At 40.6% G+C, this 20,883-nt stretch overlaps 2 protein-coding genes across 12 annotated transcripts in view; both read right to left on the bottom strand.

The window, feature by feature from the left end:
- Positions 1-11,283, bottom strand: part of ATE1 (arginyltransferase 1) — a 68,810-nt gene extending 57,527 nt beyond the window's left edge. Inside the window, exons 1-8 of one of the 11 annotated variants that reach the window (XM_086900317.1) lie at positions 10,762-10,982; positions 9,789-9,852; positions 9,394-9,456; positions 8,803-8,906; positions 7,765-8,037; positions 5,051-5,280; positions 3,355-3,483; positions 2,324-2,452 (exon numbers count right to left, since the gene is read on the bottom strand). In XM_086900317.1, coding sequence (XP_086756443.1) covers positions 2,324-2,452; positions 3,355-3,483; positions 5,051-5,280; positions 7,765-8,037; positions 8,803-8,906; positions 9,394-9,456; positions 9,789-9,852; positions 10,762-10,864 — 1,095 coding nt within the window. In that variant the 5' untranslated portion in view covers positions 10,865-10,982. Of the gene's footprint in view, positions 1-2,323; positions 2,453-3,354; positions 3,484-5,050; positions 5,281-7,764; positions 8,038-8,802; positions 8,907-9,393; positions 9,457-9,788; positions 9,853-10,518; positions 10,712-10,761; positions 10,999-11,076 lie in introns of those variants that run through there. The other 10 variants (XM_086900308.1, XM_086900309.1, XM_086900312.1 and 7 more) reach the window with 10 other exon arrangements.
- Positions 11,284-12,066: 783 nt separating this feature from the next.
- On the bottom strand, positions 12,067-20,883 carry NSMCE4A (NSE4A component of SMC5/6 complex). The gene is made up of 11 exons (XM_086900318.1): positions 20,212-20,883; positions 19,026-19,106; positions 18,345-18,475; positions 17,195-17,343; positions 16,790-16,889; positions 15,443-15,533; positions 14,868-14,962; positions 14,054-14,102; positions 13,305-13,396; positions 12,660-12,751; positions 12,067-12,157 (listed from the first exon to the last, which is right to left on the bottom strand). The coding sequence occupies exons 1-10, from the start codon at positions 20,405-20,407 to the stop codon at positions 12,668-12,670; spliced, it is 1,068 nt and encodes a 355-aa protein (XP_086756444.1). The 5' UTR covers positions 20,408-20,883; the 3' UTR covers positions 12,067-12,157; positions 12,660-12,667.

Below are 20,883 nucleotides of genomic sequence, written 5' to 3'. Positions count from 1 at the left end.
ACCAGTTATCACTGGTCTCAAACTGGCATTAACCAGAGAGTGCCCAGAAGTTCAATTCCACAACTCTCTGCCCTGAAAATCCTCAGCTCTCCCTTCCCACATAAAGTCCTGAAGGAAAGCTGTATTTACATCACTGAGGTGCAAAAAGGCCTTCTCCACACCCACTGAACAATAATCAGCTTCATTGTCCATGTATTTTTTTATTACTATTTTGAACATTTTTACAGTTTTTCCCATTAGTGTTATTCTCAAATAACCACCAAAATTCTAAATCGAATCTTAGAATTGCCTTTTAATGTAATCAAGTTAATATTAAACTAGCCTAGCAACAGATACTATACTGTAATGCCAACAGTCTAAGAATATATTCCCAAAAGAAGTTGTTAATATGTCCCATAACAATCTTTGTTGGATTCTGAATTTAAATATAGGCAGGTTTCTAAATATGAAGTGTTCACCCAAATATAAAACTAAATAATATAAATAATACTAATAAATAAATCTGAATAATATAAAACTAAGAACTCTTCCTAAACTAGAAACTTTCCAAATACAAAAGTGGGAAGGACTCTCCCTGAAAAAAACTTCAACAACCTCACAGAGTAGTTTGCATGAATTAAAAGTGAAACAATCCTGGATATTTGCCAGTTTAAAGTGTAGAGCAGACTCCTTACTGCCCCGAAAAAAAGTCCTGTGTATAGGATAGAATGTTATTCTCTTTGCTTCAAAAACTCCTTGGTTCCATAATGTCTGTATGATATATTAAAAAGTCTGAAAAAGAGGAAGCAGAAAAAGCTTGGAGATCTCACAAGCAGCATTTTCCACCCTTCCTCTCAATAATTTGGATCAGTTTTATCCAACTTGGTACCTTAAAAGGGACTCAGATAACTCTTTTCCCACCCAAATTTTTGTGTAAAACATTCTTCAGTTTACTTCCTGCAGAGATCAAATACAAAATGTCAATTGAAGTGAGGGTGTTAGTTCCTAGTTGCGAATAAAAAAAACCTTCTTGGCCAGGCAGTCTCGTGGACACAAAATATGATTTACCAAGGCTGAAAAAGAACCTAAATTCAAACCCATCAGCATCAGACCAAGTTTTTAAATTCAGTAGATGCTTCAGAGAAGGTTTTTTGTTTCCCCTGGAATTATCTAAGCCTGCAGAAACATGAGGCCAAAGAGAGGAGATAAATGCAAAGTAGGGAAAGCCCTATGATAATAATAAGGAATATTAAGTAATAAGGAAAAAAGAGGATAAAAATCTGTTCCACTATTAGTGAACAGAAATCTACCTCCTTCCTATCCAACAGCAATTCCCAGGACAGCCTTTAGACCTTCAGGTGGTGGAAACCTGACTGTCCCCAACACATCTTTCTAAGCTGAATTACTTCCATCAGAGCAGAAAAATCAAGTCTCAAATCTGCCCAGGTAATGCTTGGTACAAATCTAGTAAATAGCTCAGTCTCTCTTGGCATGCCTCCAATTTTTACATTATTATAATTAAACCCACTTATTGCAGCAATTATAAAGAGGGTAGAGACTACTACTTACTGTTATGAGACCTATTATTTTACTAAACAAAGTGAAATGGATTTTATGGCTTTCCAGAGCAGCATTACAGACATCTCACAAATTAAAAAAAAAAAAGCTCTCCTTACACTCTTTTGAACTAAAGCCAAAAATTATGATGTGGTTTTACAACTCTACCTGGAAAACAGCCCCAGTTTACGAGGTTTTGCTTTGCAGGTAGTTCACTCTCAGGAACAGAAAATCCTGACCAATAATAAAGCTGCACATCTGCAGTAGAAATGACAGATCTGAGATAGCATTTTCATTAATTCTGCCAATGAGGAGGTTGTGCCACCTGCCAGAGAAATGAAGAACTGCTGCTTGTTCAGAACCCCACATGTATTTTTAATTATTTTTAATTTATTAGATTAAGATTATGCCCTGTAAACACCCTTTTTTTAAGAGCAGGGTTTATCCACATGCAACATATTCTCATCAAGCCTCAGAGGACCAGCTGGTGGGATATTTTTGCACTACTCCTACCGTAAAGGTGAGTTCCAGTTGAGCAGTGTGCTTAGCATTGAAATGAGAATAAAATTGAGATTTTTAAAACCTTCACCTATTAAATTAAGTGAGAACACAAAAAATTAGGGAAATAAAAAAGGTACTAAAGAACTTTAAGGCAAAGATGATTTTGCCATCAAAAAACCCTCAGAAATGGCAATTTCAATAATTTAATATTTAGACAGCATTTCCCACCATTTAGTTGTGCATTTGAAGAAGGTGTTTTCAGAAAGGTGCATGCAGTGAACTGTACCTCATTCTCCCCACAGTCAGAAGGTGTGTCCTTGTGCACAGACATCTGATACTTGGCAAATAAAGTGGCAGATTGGTTGAAGGATGATTTGAACTGGGGGTCCTCAAAGGAGACAGGTACTAACCTCACCTTCAGAGCAAGGGAAATACAAGCATTCTGTTTTGAGTGCATATCATCAGATCATCTGCTACTGAAGGTCAGGCTAGTGAAAGATCTCCTCCTAGCCACTTCAAAGCCTCTGAAATCAGTTTTCTACCTTAAACATAATAAGACAACTTCCTATTTTTGCTCACATCTAACAAACCAACTACAAATTTTAGTTTTATTGCAGAGTCTCAAGGACTTGTTAAAATGTTTTTTTTTAATGGCACATCGCTCACTGACTGCCCTGGTTCAACAATTACTTGTTCTTCCTACATATACTGTTTCTCCCAGCTCATGATATTTTTTAACTTGTAGAATAGAGGTGTAACACATCTGCCAGTTCACTCTTACACTCCACCTATTCACTGCAGGAAGCAGCAACAATGTATAAATTCAGGTGGAGTGCATAGATCACTTTTTAAAGGCTTCAATTGAAACTGAAGAGAATGATTTCGCTCTGGTGAACCTTAAACCAACAATTTGTGTGTGTGATAAACTTCTGCTCACATCTTGGCCCTGATCATTGTATCCTACTGATGGAAACATTCAAACCAAAGCCAAGGAGGTCAGCTATCAGGCTGAGTGTTCAGGTGGATTTAGTTTTTATAAGATTTGTATTTTTAAGGCCCATCTCTGCCTCCAAGAGCCTCACCCTCTCCATTTCTTACCCAACAGCATCCATAACTTTTCTGCCTGCAACTACAGTTTGTGGCATTCACAAAGAGGTATCAAGAGTTTGCACTTTCAGGATGTTGATTTTATTGGATCCAGTATTTTACAAGCTCCTGAATACACAATGGATATAAAATCCATATTTGTTTCTCCTAAAAACAGGACATGTGAAATGGAGAGGAAGCTTTGCATAAAATTAAATTTGGCCTTCTGACCTGACTTATGGTAGGTTTATCAGGTGGGTCCTTGTGAATAACCATCTGGTAACGTTTATAGACCTGGTAAGACTCCTGAAATGTGGCTTTGAACTGTGAACTTGGTGGAGATGATCTCACCACCCTCACCTTCAGAAGAAGTTAAACACATTTATAATTAAAATATCATGCAATAACTATACATTTATAAATAACAGAAACATCACAACAGAGAGGAATTTCACCCTCCTGCACAAAGGCCATCACAAATTACTATTAGTCAATAGTCTTCTAATTCTCCAGCTCAATTTACATTGCTGAAGACTTTCATATTTACACTGAATAACACAGGAGGTTTTCAAACTGCAAATGAACTGAAATGCCTAGAGAAGAACCACACAATTTTCAGGAAATAATACCAACAAATGGTACGCAGATCCTAATTTTAAAGAGGTTTTCTGTGCTACTTAAAATATTGTCTCATAGTGTCACACTACACTGAAAAATACTTGAGAGGCTTGGAAGACTTAAATCTCTGCTCTTCATCCAAAAATCATATTTCTATGGCAATAATCCCAAGGAGATTTCCAGGTATTTTTGAAACTGAAAGAAGAAAATGAAGCAGTGTTTCCATACTCAATTCACCATTAAACACACAAAAATAATTTTAAAAAAATTATCTATAAATTAAACATTCTTTTTGGTAAAAATGATTGCTGTCTAAGCAAAAGAATGCTACTACAAAGGCAGCAGTGCATGTTCTTTCAAAAATATTTAAGGTCATATTAATTTCAAAAAATTATGTAATTTTCAGAATGGTTCTATTTTCACAAAGAGCAAAATTTTTTTAAATCCTTTTAATTCTCCCTGTATCTTCTAATTGAAGATGCTCAGACAAAGTCATCCTGCTTCTGTTAAACAACTCCTCAGGAAATGTGAAGGAGTTAGGGAGATGGATCAATTTCATGGCTTCTAGTCAATAAATATTTTCATTTCCAGTACCATCATTGAAAATGATCGGGAAAATATTCAGTTAATTTTCCAGCTTATGGAAAAAATAACAAGAAAAATTATTTTATGATTAACAAATGTTAAAAAGTCCAAAAGTCTTCCAGATTACTGTCTCTAGTAGATGTAGTGGCAACTAGTATATTAAGCAAACTTTTTTACTCTCATTTTCACAGCTTTCAGACATCAACACAAACCAATGATGTGCATAAAGAGCAACTATCTTATTATCTGATTAATTTCATGAAGTTACTGCTTCTTTGTCAAGTTTCATTAGCTTAGATCATTTCATTATTTATATACAACAGACCTAGAGACTGAATTTCTCTCATTATTTAACACTCGGTTAATTCAAAGTTTTTCATTTTCAAGTCACGCTGTATGAAATTAATTTGCAAGTTATTTTAGTAACTGAACTGAACTCTGCTAGGACTGACTGCAGTGCAAGGGTACCCTCCTGTGGTTAAAAAGACTGCAGCTGCACCATAGGTGTGTAATTTATATAAATACATATATATATATATAGATATATACACCCTTACAGTGCATATCTATATATAAATACACATCATTCAGTACCACAATGTATTTCAAGATTTAAGCCACACAACTACTCCATAAAGCCATAAATACAGACCTAAGCTTTTCAAAAACTCCTTAACTAAACCTTTCCTTCATCTGCCTCCAACAACAGTGAACAAGACATTACCTCTAATTTGTGTTGGGCATCATCAGGTAGAGGGACAAAAATAAAGTCTTCAATGTTTTTAGGCTGGTTTGTTTTAGATTTAGAGTTTTGCAAGAGGAAAGCTTGATCTCCTTGAAGTTGAGAGCCTTCTACTGTGCCCATCTGGTTCTGCAGGAGCTTCTGCAGTTTTCTCTCTTTCCTTATGTCCTTTGCTTTCCGACACAGGGGCTTGCTCAGGTCGGCCCCTTTCCCTACAAGGGCACAGGCAAAGAGTTAAACACCACATCTGACAACAAATGAGCAGCTCTTACCTCACCTCTGGAAAGAAATGACCAAAATCATCATTTACTGCACACTGTGGTGTGAACTCAACGTGACCTTTCACATTTACAACCACCAACAGCTGATGCCACGCTAATGCAGCGATTCTTCCACAGCTATTTACTGCAGCACTCTAATCTGGAATCACCTTGACCATTTCACCCCAAAACCAAGGGTGTATTGAAAAAACTTGAAATAATGAAGGACAAACATACAACCACAAAATCACAGAGATTTGTTCTGCATTCAAAGCCCACGTGGCTACACCACAGACTCCTGTAAAGACACACACCCCAGAATAAAGCATTTATTTGTTCTCACCTGGAATCCATAGGCAGGATGTAGAAATGCTGCCAATGCTACTATGGTTGTGTAATGAAAGAGTAAAAGGCCACAGAAGTTTGCATCTGCTTAAAATTATTTTCAGATTGTCTGTTTTAATTAATAAATTCACTTTTTTGTGGTTTATCTTTAACAAATCAGTCACTCACAGAATTTTATTTGTGCAATGGTGTTTGTGAAAAAGTCAAACCTATGCATTATTTCTTATCTTGATCCATTTGTTTCTTACTAGAACAAGAACTGCAAGTTCTAAACCAACTCAAATCCAAAGACATGAGGGAATTACAGACACTATGTGACCTGTCCTCAGGCAAACAAGTCAGAGGAAGAGTTTATTTAAAACTCTTGTGATATATTTGAAGAATGAGTATTTCATCTGTATCGGGATCTGTTTTGTGTCTCAAATCTTCTGTAAGCTGTAAATTAGCAAGAAAAACTTCTTAAAGCAGTGACTGTGCCTACACAGATATAAGCAAACCTTCTTTTCTATCTGAAACTTTGCAGAAACAGACCATTATTCCTAGAGGACAATGACCTGTTTTGTTTATAAAGGAATAAAAATGCAATTAAACAATCTTATTACAGACTAAGTCTACATTTTCCAAGATGAAAACTAAACATCTTTCTATCTGGAAAATTTTAAACTAAATTTGACCTGTGACACTAGCTAGCATTCAAAAAAAAAAAAAAATATTAAATAAGCTTTCTGATGCACTTATTATTCAGTTGTATCTTTAAAAACACCAGAAAGAAGCCCACTAATGAGTATTTATGCTCTGTAAAATTAAACCCTTTTTTTCTGAAATGTACTACAATGTTACTTATTTGCATTTCCAGTGCTTAAAGTTTGACCCAAAGATATTCTTAACCTAACTGAAGACCTTACCTCACCTTTTCCAAAGCAGTCAGGTTTTTACACTCCTGTTCTTTACCCAAGTCTGCCATCTGCTGTCAACAGCCACTTCATTTCTTTCCAATGCTAAATTTACATAGGCCAAGGTTTTTAATTTATTATTAAACAAGAGAGCTTTGAAAATTCGCACAATAAAATCATATAAGAAGTAAACTACATAAGGGCTGTAAAGGTTTGTATAAGATCAAAATATAAAATGCAGTTTTAAAAATTCTGTAATATTTCTATGCAACAATACTGATTCTCTGATCAAGTATTTCTAAAAATTTTTCTTTTATTTAGATACAAAAATTGCTTATTAATCTGGTGAAAATTGGATTCAAGAGGGGTGAGTGGTTATTAAAGGAAAAAACATTATCTCACTTATAGGGAAAGAGACAAAAGTACTTTGTTCTCCTAAATACTGGCACAACATGCAACAGGTGAGTGAGATCTGGAATTAGTAGGATGTCCCAAAATAGACAGAAACTCTAAAGCCATGAGTTTCCACTAGTAAACCACAATTAAGGAAATTCCCTTTATTTTCCAGAACAGGCTACACAAAATGAGAAGCATGATCTGTAAGACAAGGCTGCCTTACCTGTAGCCTCACGGCCACAAAGTGTCTGTCAGCAATTATACCTTAAATAAATTATTCTGGCAATAATCCACCCACTCCTTACCATCTTCCTTCCAGAAATCACCCATGTCCCAAGAGAAGGCAGCTATTGAATCAATCAATGGTTTGGGCTGGAAGAGATCTTTGAAAGGGCACCTTCCACTGTCCCAGGTGGCTCCAAGCCCCACCCTGGCCTTGGACACTTCCAGGGATCCAGGGGCAGCCACAGCTTCTCTGGACAACCTGTGCCAGGGCCTCCCCATCCTCATCATCAAAAATTTCTAATCTGAGTCTCCCCTTTTTAGTTTCAGATCCTAGAGATTCAGTCTTACTTAAGGTGAGGAAAAGAAGATAAATATAACTTTTTAATATAACAAAACATAAACTAAAATATTACAAGTAACACCCAGCACCTCTTAATTTTTACCCTGTAATTCCATAAATTGGGAGGAGCACAGGAAATAAAAGAAAACAAATATTTATTTACTAAGCAAGATAAAAAAGAAGGGATTTCAAGATATGAAATGATGACAGCATATTCCAATTACTACCAGAAATTACCTGGCTTAGGTGGTGTATGAACAGCTTTAGCTGAATGTGATGGTTCTGCAGGGACTGGTGTGTCTTTGTCTGTACAGATCTGAACAGAATCCGATTCCACCTTCGGCACATTCCCCTCTTCTTTTGATTCTCCTGAGTCCTTATCTTCATCCTCCACCCTCTCAGAGTGATCCACAGCCAAGGGAGTCAGTTCAGACTGACTGACCTGAGACTCGTTTTTGTATGGAAAATCACACGTGGCCACATCATCTATATGGGCATCCATCGGCTCTTCTGTCAATAATTAACACCTGCATGAGTGATTTGCTCTCTGTACAACCACAGCTCATACTTTTCACAATTAAAATTAATACTAAATTAACTAATTTCCAATTTTACAAGTGTTTTCCCACGGACAAAGTGACTATCGCAACAGTCTGAAAACAAAGTTTCCTTTATGATCTCAAATTACAAACATCAATTAATTTATGAGAAGAGTTTCATTTTCTCCACTATAATTGGGACAGCCAACTATTTCAAGCTATAACTTCAAACAAATAACAACAAACAAACCTAGCATACCACACACACACGAAAGAGGCAAATTATAATGATTCAGAACCAATACAAGTTTCACCACCAAGAGGAATTGCTGGGTTTGGTGCTGGATAAATGGTGGGTGATTGTTCAATCACTTAGGAAAACCCTCTTTGTTTGCTCTTCCTTTTCTCTGCCACCAGCTACTCTAGTTAGTCCTCTCCAGATTATCAGTTTCATAACAGATGTAAAAACAGCATCTAATTCTCTACAGCACCCAGCTAGAAAGTGAGGACATACCGAGGAAAACAAGCTGGTCTGTGGAAAAAGGAAATATTTTCTTCAATAACCCAAGCCACCTGAACAATTTGGCTCCTGGGCTAATGAATTGCTCAAGAAACAACCCAGCCAGGGGTTTACACACAGAATTCAAAGCTCATTTGCCATTTGACCACTCAAGCAGGTATTTAAATCCTCCTTCCATGCATCAGTATTGGTTTTCAAACACTCAGAGTTTATTACCTTCACTCACTACTTTCGAAACATCTCCTTTGGAAATAAATTTCAACATTTTCTTCAGAACCTTCTTGTGGGACTTGGAGGCCTGAAAATGCAAAGCCCGGCACCTAAAGAAAAAAAAGAGAACATTTCTTTTGTGAAAGATTGTTTCAGGAAAAAAGGGTTAAGGAACCATTTACAAAAATTACATTCTAATTTCTATTTTTTTCTTAGGTTTTCCTATATTGAGTGGTCAAATGTTTTATCAATGCTTTTGAGATAATATAATTACATTGTCTTCCAGTGAATAATATCAGTCCTTAGGACGTCTTTTTCATGTGTATCTCTAGAATTACTAAAATAGAAGTGTAAGCCTCTCTTATTTAGTCTGCTAAAGCAGTGTTTGTGGATTACAGACAAAGTTCCTTACAGGAAAATATCCCAGAGCTGCTGATGTCCCTATGCACAAACCCAAGAAGAGATACTTACTGTTCAAAGTATCATTAAAAGTAGATCAACTTCTCAAGTATGACGTATTTCAAGCAGTAAACACAAATGCTGGAATATATTTGAAGTGCTTAAATCCCTTACAAAAGTGTATTTTGAGTTTCTTACCTTATTGTGTACTGAGGACAACATGTTTGATTCATGATAGGTTTGTAGACGTATTTTCCACTTCTGAAAAGAGTAACAAATATGCATTGATTTTTTTGTTGTTGTTTATACCACAAAATAAATGAAGAAGCTTTTTTATTAAAATCACATCAAAACATTTCATGATGAGTAACAAAAGTCAAAGAACAAGTTCTTCAGTTCTTTGCTGACCGTATTATTCTTCTCAGACAACTGAATACTTTTATGTTTGACAGTGTCACATTGTAAAAGGTCACAGAGCACTGGACAAATAGTTCAATTACTCATGGATATATAAGTGTTTCTAAATTTTAAATGTGGATTCTAACTTTTATTTCAACAGACAGCATGACTTTGTATTTTCTTTTTCAATGTACCTTCGCCATCCTCTGTCGATGAGATCTTGGTAATCTTGAACTGTCATCGAATGTGCCCACATACCTGAAATAAATAACACAGCAACACACTTGACTGACCGTGGTTTGGTTTTGAAATACAACAAACTCTGTACTCCGCAGAACGGGTTGGAGCCCCTCTGCTCTGAGCCAGGCTTGGGGGTGTGCACCTGGAGAAGGCTCCAGCAACACCTCAGAGCCCTTCCAGGGCCTAAAGGGGCTCCAAATGAGCTGGAGAGGGACTTGGCACAAGGGATGAGATGACAGGACACGGAGAATGGCTTCCACTGCCAGAGGGCAGGCTAAGATGGGACATTGGGCAGGAATTGTTCCCTGTGAGGGTGGGCAGGCCCTGGCACAGGTGCCCAGAGCAGCTGGGGCTGCCCCTGGATCCCTGGCAGTGCCCAAGGCTGGGTTGGACGGGGCTTGGAGCAGCTGGGACAGTTTGAGGTGTCCCTGCCATGGCAGGGGTGGCACTGGATGGGATTTAAGGTCCCTCCCAACCCAAACCATTCTGTGGTTACTGCAACTCCGAGTAGCTAATGGCCACTTATACAGAGATGTCTTTTCAAGTATTTGGCACGTTCTTAAATATCGTAATTACTGATTTCAATAATCACATTAAATGTAAAATTCCTAAGCCCACCACAAATCTTGGGATGCAATCAACCATATTTTTCTGACCGAACCAGCGCTAAGTTCCCCTCCGCACCTCCCATTTCCCCAGAAATACACAAGGAAAACAACACAAAATTGCCGCTTAGTTCTGTCACGCTCATCCAGGAGCAGCGGGCCATAGGAGCCGGTCCCAGCTCCCGGCTGGGCGGGCGGGAGCAGCTGCGGAGCCGCCGCCTGTCCCCGCCGCCCTCCCCGGCCCCGCGCCCGCAGGCGCCGCTTCTCGGCCAGCGCCGGGCGGCCGGCCCGCGGCGCCGCGCCCAGCCCGCCCCGCCCGCACCGTGCGACAGGTTGCCGGTGTCGCTCCTGCAGTAGCCGCAGCGGTAGCCATCCTCCCCGCCGAAGAACTCGACGATGCTGGCGGAGCCGCCGCCCGCCGCCATCCCCGCGGTGTCCGCCCGCCTCAGGTCAGCGCCCCGGGCCGCCCGGAAGCGGCGCTCGCCGCCATCTTTGCTGCGGGCGGCGCGCGGGCGGCGCGCACAGGAAGCGGCGGCGCCGCCATGTTCCGTGCGGGCAGCGCGGCGGGGCCGCAGCGCCGGCGCGGCCTGAGGAGCCCCGCGGCTCGGCCCGGCCCCCAGCCCCCGGCCCCGCTCACCCGCGGACACCTTGCCCCGCGCCGCGCCGCAGTAGCCGCAGCCGTAGCCCTCCTTCCATCCCTTGTACTCCACCACGGCGGCGGGCATGGCGCCGGCCGCCCCGCAGTGCCCCCGCCCAGCCGCAGCCGCGCCCGGCCCAGGCTCCCCCGCGGGCGGATCGGCGGTGAAACACCGGCGGTGAAACATCGCCGCCGGTTCTGCCGCTCTTCGCACCGCGTCCCCGTGCCCCGCAGGGCCTGACCGGCTCCTCAACCCACAAGCACGCTCTAACAGGCTTTCTGGGGAGGATGGATCCCTGTGGATCCTCCTCAGCTGCTGCAGCAGGATAAAAGGATGGAAGAAATCCTGAGCTCTTGCACAGAGCGTCTTCTGTAAAGGGAACAAGACTCCTTGCATTTTTAATAAAATAATGTTGTGGCCCCATAGAGCCGGCCTGCCCAATGCCCAAGTTACCAAACAAATACAGGAGGAGTTTGAATAAAGGAAGGGGGAACTGCTATGTGTAATTGAGATGGGATTTCCAAACTCAGACCTGTATCTCCAGAGCAATAAAACAACAGGGCAGTATCTGTTCTCCTGCAGCACCAAAAATAATGTAATATAGCAAGATTATCACAGCAGAGATGTTTAACCATGTGAATTCCACTTGCTGCTGCTGGGGCCAGACAAGGGAGGAAAGAAGGGCCACAGTATTTCCTTTTTACCTTTCTCTTGAGTGCCAGTAAATTTTATATGAGATAGCAAACTGAGCCATAATATATAAATAGCTCTGTGACAAGTCTAAACTTCCTCAGGTTGGCCAGAGCAGCTGTGGCTTCCCGTGGGCCCCTGGAAGTGTCCAAGGCCAGGCTGGACAGGACTTGGAGCAGCCTGGGACAGGGGAAGGTGTCCCTGCAATGGCTGGGGGGTGGAACTGGATGAGCTTTAAGGTCTCTTCCAACCCAAACCATTCCATGGTTCTAAACAAAGCAGCTCTTATAAAGCGTTGAGATGTTCCAGAAAAAATAAATTTAATTTTACAACATATACATATAAAGCAGTTGTTGAAACAAATGTTTTGAAGTATTTTCTTTAAGGCACCTAAGGGGAAAGAAAAAAAAAAAGAAGACAGTAAGACAATATGCATTAAGATTTGGAACTGACAAAACAACAGTGAAGGGAGGATTTCAGTCCTATCATTGGAAGAATTTTATGGAAGCAGAAGGGAAGGCAGACTGGTTCCCTCTAAGCCCTTATGCAGACTACTTTATTAACATCATCAGCTATCAGGAAGTTAAGAAACCAAACAGAAAAACTAAGCTATGATTCTTTCCAGCACTGCATTCTGAGTATAAAGTTCCAAAAAATAACTCACCATTTAACTGACCAAACTCAAAAATAAAGTTTTTTTTTTATTCCCAGGTAATCATTGCATACAAGGCTAAATTACATTTTATTTCATGAAGAGGGCAAGAACACAGCAATTTTAGATGTTACAGTCACCATGCTTACAGTTCTGCATTTTTAAGTCACGGGTAGTTTACCTGAAGTTCCTCCAAGCACATAAGGAACTTACTGAATTTGATTTGTTAAAAGAACTTACCTGAATAGCTACTCTGTGTCCATGTCCTCTTCAGTGCTCTGAGAAAGAGGGGTAATCATGGCTTCTTTTATCTGAAATATTTCTATAATCTCCTGGTTAGAGATAACAGCAGCATGTCAGTCAGCAGAGCTCAACTATTTCAATTTAATTACCACTAAGCAAATAATAAAATTTCTGATACTAAAGCACTATTTCAAATTAATACATTTCCTCTGCACATTCTGAGTGAGGGACAAAAGAAAAGAGCTGTATGTGTGCTCAAAACTACTTTTTGTCTAAGATTTATTAGAGTCAGGAAACTGCATGGAGAACTTCTCCAGAGACGAGTATTATACAAAAGGGAAGAAAAAGATTCCATATTTACCCAACCCTTGTGTAAAACAGTAAAGACAAGACAGTGCACAGCTTAAAAGCACTTAAACTGACCAGGCTTCAGGAATCAAAGATGGAATCACTACCCCAATTCTCGGTTTTCTTGTAGCTACAAACATCCCTTAGATCTGTGATTGTTCTGGCAACCATAAGGCCAAACGCAGTGTTACTGTACACAGAACACCTGCCCTCCCCAGAGCAGGTAACAGCACAGCTCTCAGAGGCTTAAACAAAAAAGAACTGATACAAAGTATGAAGTGCTCTCCGTGGTACCTTCCATTCCTTCTGGTCCAGACTTAGGATGACCTGGTTCCGTGCTCCAGCTCTGCTGTCCTCCTCCTCTCCCCGGCAGAGTTTTATAGGCTCTGATCAAAACACAGCATTTTCAGGATTTACACTTGTAAAGTCAGTTTCCACCAGCAACACAAAAGCTCCACAGAATTCAGATCAATCCTGCATGTTCCACCCAGTTAGTCTCTATCAGTTTGTATCATGTACTGCTTGAGATGCTTCTTTAATCTCCCATCTGAAAAATTTAGGAACTAACTTTTTTCAGAAGGACCTAAGTATTTCATTCCTTACAAAATCCCTCTGAAGTCCTAACCCCACTGATATCCTGTGGGAATGAAAGCCAACCTCATATGAAGAATGGCATTTCCCTTCCAACTGTTCTGAAGCTGCAAGCAGCTCCCAACTCTAAGACAAGAGAGTTCTTATTCCCAAAAATCTCTTTTTTCAGCCAAGTGTAGCAATGTTCCTGTACTTATTAATAAAAATATAACCTGAAAGGTAACCTTTGATTTCTATTAATAGAATTAATTTGTATAAATCAGCATAATGGTCTTTTTCCATACAATGATATTTGAAAAGACTCAATCCTTTCAGCTGCTCAAAAATCTCTTTATGCCTTCAATTACATTCACTGCATATTCCCAGTTAAAAATATACCTAAAACTTTGTGAACACATAACATGTAATGTCATTACAAAAAACAATTAAAATATTTTAAAGCTATATTTTACCTATTACTGGCAATTCATCTTCATCCAGCTTTATTTTTGCAAGACCATCCTAAACAACAGTGGGATTTAAAGTTTCATAACTTAGAGCTTTCCAGTTAGGATAATGCACTGAAATTTCATAGTTTTACTTCTACATAATCATGAACAGGTACATATACTGATAAAAAATCTTCATTGGCATACTACATAAGAAAGAAAACAGTATAATACAGCACTTATGTATGAAGAAAGCAGCCCATATAGCACAGTGTGTAACTGCCGGATTATAGAAGTTTTGCTATATTAAAATCATTATTATTCTCTAAATATACTTGGGATAACCCTTCTTAACAACATTTCTCTTCAATATAAAACCTGAATTAGTCAAAATATCCTTGTCAGTTTTCGTCTTTTCAATAATTAATTTTATTTATTAGATGAACTAAACATAGTTTTGAAGTGCAAATCCATGGATTCAAAAAGAAAACCTTGCACTAGTACAGTCTTCTACAGCCTCAACAACTCTTCTGTACTCTCTGAAAACTGTTCTTCATCTAAAATGTGAGCCAGAATCTGTTCTGCAAAAACATATTGGCTGCAAAAGTATCACTACTGTTTTGTTGCTAAGTTGATTGCAGTACAAATAAAATTAAGTCTGTCAACTCTGTTTCCCTTTTTATTCGATTACCAAAGTACCACAGACTGCTTGCAGAAAACAAATTAGTATTCCTGACATTTAAATCCTAATTCTTCAATATTGAATGTGGAAAAAGATCAGTATTTCTAGGTCATTCTAGTATCTAAAGTGATATTTCAAGAAAATGTCACGCCTTACCCTAATAAGGAAGGACACATGGAACATGTTTTCCACAGTGCGTGCAAACGAGTTCGGATCAATCACAAAATCAAAGAAGTAAATGGGTGTATCAGCTGGGGATGCAAAGATGGCTTTGTTAAATTAAACAAACAAACAAATAAACAGGTGCTACACACAGAGCTAACAGATGTAAACACAAACTTAAGAGAGCCAGTACACCTTTCAAAAGCTAAAGGGATGTTTGTCAATTTAGTTACAATCCAGAATTCCCAGTTGCCTGCAAAAACAAATGTTCTATAGAGTATATTAATTTCCTCCATCTTTTCCCCCATGCAGATCCATATACAGTAACTATTTGGCTGCCATCTAAAACTGGCAGGCTTTAATCAGGAGAGAGGATTTACATTTACTTTGCAGTCAAACAGCAGCTAATTAATGTTCATAAAAAAAATACATAGCTGGTATATGTGCTTCAAAAAAGATTTCTATTTGCAACTTCACCTCATTTTGTCTCTGTAGTTTTACCACTCCCAACTGTAGAACACAGAGAATATACATTTACTCCAGTTAATGCTTAATTTAATCATACTTACGATCACTTTCAAAATGAGTCTGCAGTATTCTCAAAATCCTCTCTACTTCTTTTTCTGTCGCTTCTTGATGAGACTCCTCCATTTTTTTTAACTGGGAAAAAGAAGCAGAGATTCACCTCAACTGTTATTGAATTACCAGAATATGCAAAGGGCCTCTTTTGAACACATAACATAAAAGTTGAATTTTTCTCCCTATGTGCAACATAACAAACACACTTATGCCAAAATGAGACAACTTTGAAGAGCTTTAGGATTTAATTCCCATCTTGCAATATCAGTCTGAGAGGCCATGGCTTGTATGTTTTGAGCCCATGTACAGGTGTATACTTACTTTTCAATAGCTCTGAGGAGCTGGATTGCACAGTGCTACAATCTCTGAGTTTAATGAAGATGATCATTTGGAAGCAATCCACAAACCCTCCAAGTCCTCTTCTTCCCAGTACAAACTATAACAAATCCTTTCTATCACTATTTGGATTGAGTAGGCTGCCTTTTAAAAGGCAATCAACCATTTGCCTCTGTATCCTGGCATTATCATGGCCTCAGCTACCCTGTAACAACATGGATTATATTTGCAGTTTCAGATGTAAGCCTTTTTCAGTATTCCAGACTTTTGTTCTTCTGCCAGCGAATGACAAAAAGAATATGGAAACAGAAAGCACAGAAAACAGTCGTTATGTGAGCTAATTAGCTTGCTGCCATTAACCACATTTCCGTGTAAATGCCACACCCTGTTAGACACTTTCTAAAGAAAAACCACATCATTGTAAAGAAGTTTCTTTTTTGTTTCCTTTCAAAGCAACAGACAACAGAACAAGTAAGTTCATAACCTGAAAAATCAGTTTGTAAACCCTATTTCTGAACATGAAATTGGTCTGCAAATCCTATTTCCTTCCACTCAGTGAAATCCTGCAGTCCACACAAAACAAATCAAGAAGCCTAATAATGGAGTTTGAATCCTTTAGTAGAAACTCAGAAGGAAAGGGGCTGATGTGTGTGTCTCCAACTCCAGCTGGCTGCTGTGGAGCCAACTAAAGACTGTTGGCAATAACAGCCAAGGAGTGCTGGTAATCTCACACATTGTGAGAAACAATAGGATATATCTGGAAAAAGAACCACATGAAGGTAGGGCAGCACTTTTCTGGAACTAACATGCTTGTTCTGGCTCCTGGAGATAAGCACAGCACAAGCATCTGTGGATCTTGCATGCTCCCTTCCCCTTAAGGGATGTCACAAATACTATGCAGTTTATAATTACAAAACCCAAAACAAACAAATGAAAATATTTAGAAGTCATTTGTAATAACTATGCCAGAACAAAGGGCTAACAAAGATAACTTTACAAACCTGAGCAGGCATTGCCCGTTCTGCTTTTCCTCTGCTAGCTTTCTTCTGCCTCTCAATCCGTTGCTTTGGTACAGGAGATTCAGACTTGAAAGATCCCATCCTAACCAAAACACAAAGAAAACACACATGCAAATCTGGTTTACTCTGTACACTTAGGAAACTTGATACTGAGCAGCGGATCTCCTCAAGTGCAAAATGATGACTGATAAAGCTTCATCACATTAAGAGATTTCTGCAAAGAAACAGCCCCAAAAGTTGTTCCAGTATGTTGACAGCCTCATACCTTGTCAAGACTCTGCTGTGACTTCAGAGTAAACTCAATTCAAGCCAGGGCATCAAAGACAAGAACCAGTTAAGGCCTTTACCATGAGTGGCAGTACACATAATTTCCTTGAAGAAACTTACATGTAGTGAAAAGTAGGTGCTCTTCTGAAGTACTTGGGTGCTTCTTCTCCCATTGTCTGCCAGGCATCACTAGGTAAAAAACCACCTGTAACATCCTCAGAGTCATCAGTTTCTTGTACTTCTGTGCGATTTATACCCATGAAAGTAAGCTACAAAAGAAAAAAAGCTGCAATAAAAACTCACTTAGAGGTAAACCAGTAGATACACTCATGGTGAAACACTGTGTTGTGGTGTTTGCCTGATAAATTAGTACTTATTACCACTGCCTAAGAACTTTGACTTTCCTGAGGATACCATGAAAACAGATGAACACTCAAATTCACCCTTGTGTTCAGCAAGAAATGAAAGCCATAGGTAAACAAACTGCTTAGATTCCAACACATTTCAGTGATGTATTAAGTAGCAGAACACTCCTTATACTGCAGTTTAGAGCTCAGATATCTCACAGATTTTGAACACCACACACTTGCTGAAAGCCCAGCCCCTCAAATAGCAAAAACTTATCTGGCCTATCCCTGTCAACACTAACCCAGAAAAAATTTTAAATTGAACTTTATGTTTTTTATAGACTTAAGCAAACAAGTCAGGATTCCTTGTTGATCTGCTGTAACATTAGGGAACATCTTCAAAGAGCAAAAAAGCCAACAGCCTGCTTAAAAGCTGTTCTGATCTGACTCTTCCCTCAAGTCACAGTACAAAGAGACAAACTGGCCAGTCTGAAAGCATTCAAGTGTCCCAAAGTTCCATTTCATGTGAGTGACACGTGGCCTCAACAAATCTATCAACCAATATATAAACCAGTGGACAGGATAAAGAAACTACTTAGCTACTGAGAAAATACAGAAGAGTGACTGAAAAAAGAGCAGAAGACTAAGAGCACAAACTGAACCATGGTAAAGCAGCAGCAGCACAATAATAAGGGAAGTGTCTGCACTTTAAGTCAGATTTTCCCCTATTGCCAGTGCTTAATATGTAGTTTAAGACAATTAACAAAAGTAACTAGAAAGTTTATCAAAGAAATTCATAGGAAGAGCATTAAATTCCACCAGAACTGCCATGTGCTGCCTGACAATCTGAGGCTTTATGGTTCTGTAACAAACAGGGCAAACCTCCAGCAGACATGCTGGCGGATGCAGAGCCTGGAACTTACCAAGTCTTCTGCAAATGCTGTTGAATCAAATGCTGACATCTCAGAGTGTAACTCATTGGCTTTCTCCTTTCCTATATTGGATGCTATAACAAGAAACTGGGCATCCAGTGCAGCTTCTCGTGCACGGCAAACTGTTACAGAAAAGATGTTACGGTGATTACTATGAAATTGTAACAAATATAATTATCACATTCAGCATAGGGACTATCCTGGCTTTAGTGCTTTGGAAATCCTTTCATTGCCTTCTTTACCTCTAACACACTTACATAATCCTTATAATGAATTTGCATTTAAGAAAAGGAAAGAATGACAAACTGTGGAAGACTAACACTCGATCTTGAACAACAAATGCATTTTTTATCACCGTGTTTTCCAACTTTTCCAAGAGAAATGAACCCCTCTTCACTGATATTTTTTATGTGCATTACTGATATACATTGTTCCAGTGAATCAAAATAAATCAAGGAATTATTTCAAAGAGCAAATAAACTATAATGACATTTATTTTCTCACATCAACTTACTCAACCAATCTTCAACTTAACATATCTACTTTAAGTTATATAAAAATTCTGATTAATACTTGGACCTCAACTTCACTCTTGTTCTCTTTTGTTTGTAAGGCATCATCTCCTCACACTTGGCCAAACACATCAATTAAAGACCACAGAATTTGTTTTACCTCCATCAAAAAGTCTATTGGCCTCTTCCAAAGCTTCTGTCAGCCTGTTGCTTTTGGAACTCAGTATATTTTCTCGATTTTCTGTGGGGAAAGACACAAAGGAAATCCTGAATTACTTAAACATAGAAGCACTGAGAAACACTGCACTTGTTTGATGCTGACTGGAAGCCAAAGCTCCATCACTCCTCTCCTCAACTGGGCCAAAGAGAGATAATAGAACAAAAAGCTCATGGGTCTAGATAAGGGAGAGATCACTCACCAATTTCCATGAAAGAAACAAACCAGCCCCTAAAACTGTATGCTTACTCCCTTCTATAAACAGGCTGGATCACCCATAAACTGCACTGTAGTGTCTTGTAAAACAACTGCACAAATTTGCCAAGTATTCACAAAACAACTAATCCCACGTGTTGCTGAACTTGGCAATGCTACTCACACAACCATGGCCACATTTCTGCGAGGAAAACATCACAACTCACTCAAACGCACATAGGAGAAGGATTAACATGCCTGTCTGGAGAGATGCTAAAAACTACATAGCATTTTCTGGAAGGCCCAAGAATAACTTTCTGGTCCAGGCACATAATGATACCTGCAGTTTCAAACTAAAGCTCAGACACCATGAAAGCAAAATTAAAGGACTTCTCTGCATCTCCAAGTCTAAAACCGACTGTTCCACTGCACCAATGCAGGCACCACATATGTGTTAGTGCAGCTAAATCCCTCATAAACTCGCTATCCCAGGGGATGCGGGAGGGGGACTTCCCCGGGACAAGGGGGAATCGCCTCACGCTGAGGCCATTTAGATATCAGGAAAAACTTGTTCCCTGTAAGGGTGGTGAGGCCCTGGCACAATTTGCCCAGAGAAACTGTGGCTGCCCCATGCTTCCAAGTGTCCAAGGCCAGGCTGGACACCGGTGCAAGGTGTCCCTACCACGGTCGGAACGAGAATACCCATAAGGTCCCTTCCAACCAACCTATGATTTTGCGATTCCATGCTTCCTGTATGTCGAAATTTCATCTAAGTAAAAAGCCAAAGAATCAGCAGGCCGAGGAACCCGGAGTTACCAGGAGCGTTCCTACAGTTCCCCACGCCCAAAACCGGCCGCCAGCGCCGCAGGCCCCTCCGGCCGCCAGCCCGGACCCCCCACCCGCAGGCCCGGGGCAGCCCCCGCTGTCTCCTTACGCTTCACGCTGGAGATGAGCTCCCGATACTGGCTCCGGATCATCCTGTAGAGCTCCTTGTCGTCGCTCTCGCCGCTGTTCAGCTGCTGGATCCCCTCGCTCGCCGCCTCCACCGTGTCCTCCTGGGCGTGCAGCGCGCGCGAGCGGCGGTCCCGCGCGCCCGGCGAGGACTCGCTGCTGTTGCCGGTCTCCGACATGGCGGGCGCGCGGCCGCGGCGGCTGTCACCCAGAACCGCTGGATGAGCCCGCGAACTCTCCGCCTCACGCCTGTGCCGGCCTTCCTGGGCTACGCGGACCGAGTGGAGCCTGCGCAGTTAGCCTCAGAGGATCTCCGCTGGGGAGTCTGCGGCCAGCGCCGGTGGTCGTTGAGCCCCTCCGCTCCGATCGTGGTCTTCCATATTGGCGCTGTTTGCCTCCCCGGTTCTGCAGGCTGCGCGCTCTGTTCCACGGCAAACAGGGCTCGCCGCAGAGATGGTTACCGAGCTCTCAACGTTCCTTTAACATTTACTTCCTCGTAAGCCGTTCACAGCGGAGCCGCGGGTCGCTGGCCGGGGCCGAGCGCGGTGAGAGGCGGAGGGCGCTGCGGGAGGCCCGGCGCGGGCGGGGCCGCCGAGGCCGCTCCGCTGCGGGCGTGGCTCCGCCGCCGCCTCGGGAGGGCGCTGCGGGCGTGGAG

The sequence above is a fragment of the Cyanistes caeruleus genome, chromosome 8 (genome assembly GCF_971803275.1).
Source record: "Cyanistes caeruleus chromosome 8, bCyaCae1.hap1.1, whole genome shotgun sequence".
NCBI lineage: Eukaryota > Metazoa > Chordata > Aves > Passeriformes > Paridae > Cyanistes > Cyanistes caeruleus.
This window is presented reverse-complemented; position numbering and strand designations above follow the sequence as displayed.

Bases quoted from the DNA above. Each gene is read 5' to 3' on its own strand.
- NSMCE4A (XM_086900318.1), bottom strand. From the start codon at position 20,407: ATGTCGGAGACCGGCAACAGCAGCGAGTCCTCGCCGGGCGCGCGGGAC. The intron at 17,344-18,344 runs GTAAGTTCCAGG...TTTCTTTTGTAG, and splicing joins CAGCATTTGCAGAAGACTTG to CTTACTTTCATGGGTATAAA. The intron at 14,103-14,867 runs GTAAGGCGTGAC...ACTGTTGTTTAG, and splicing joins ATGTGTCCTTCCTTATTAGG to GATGGTCTTGCAAAAATAAA.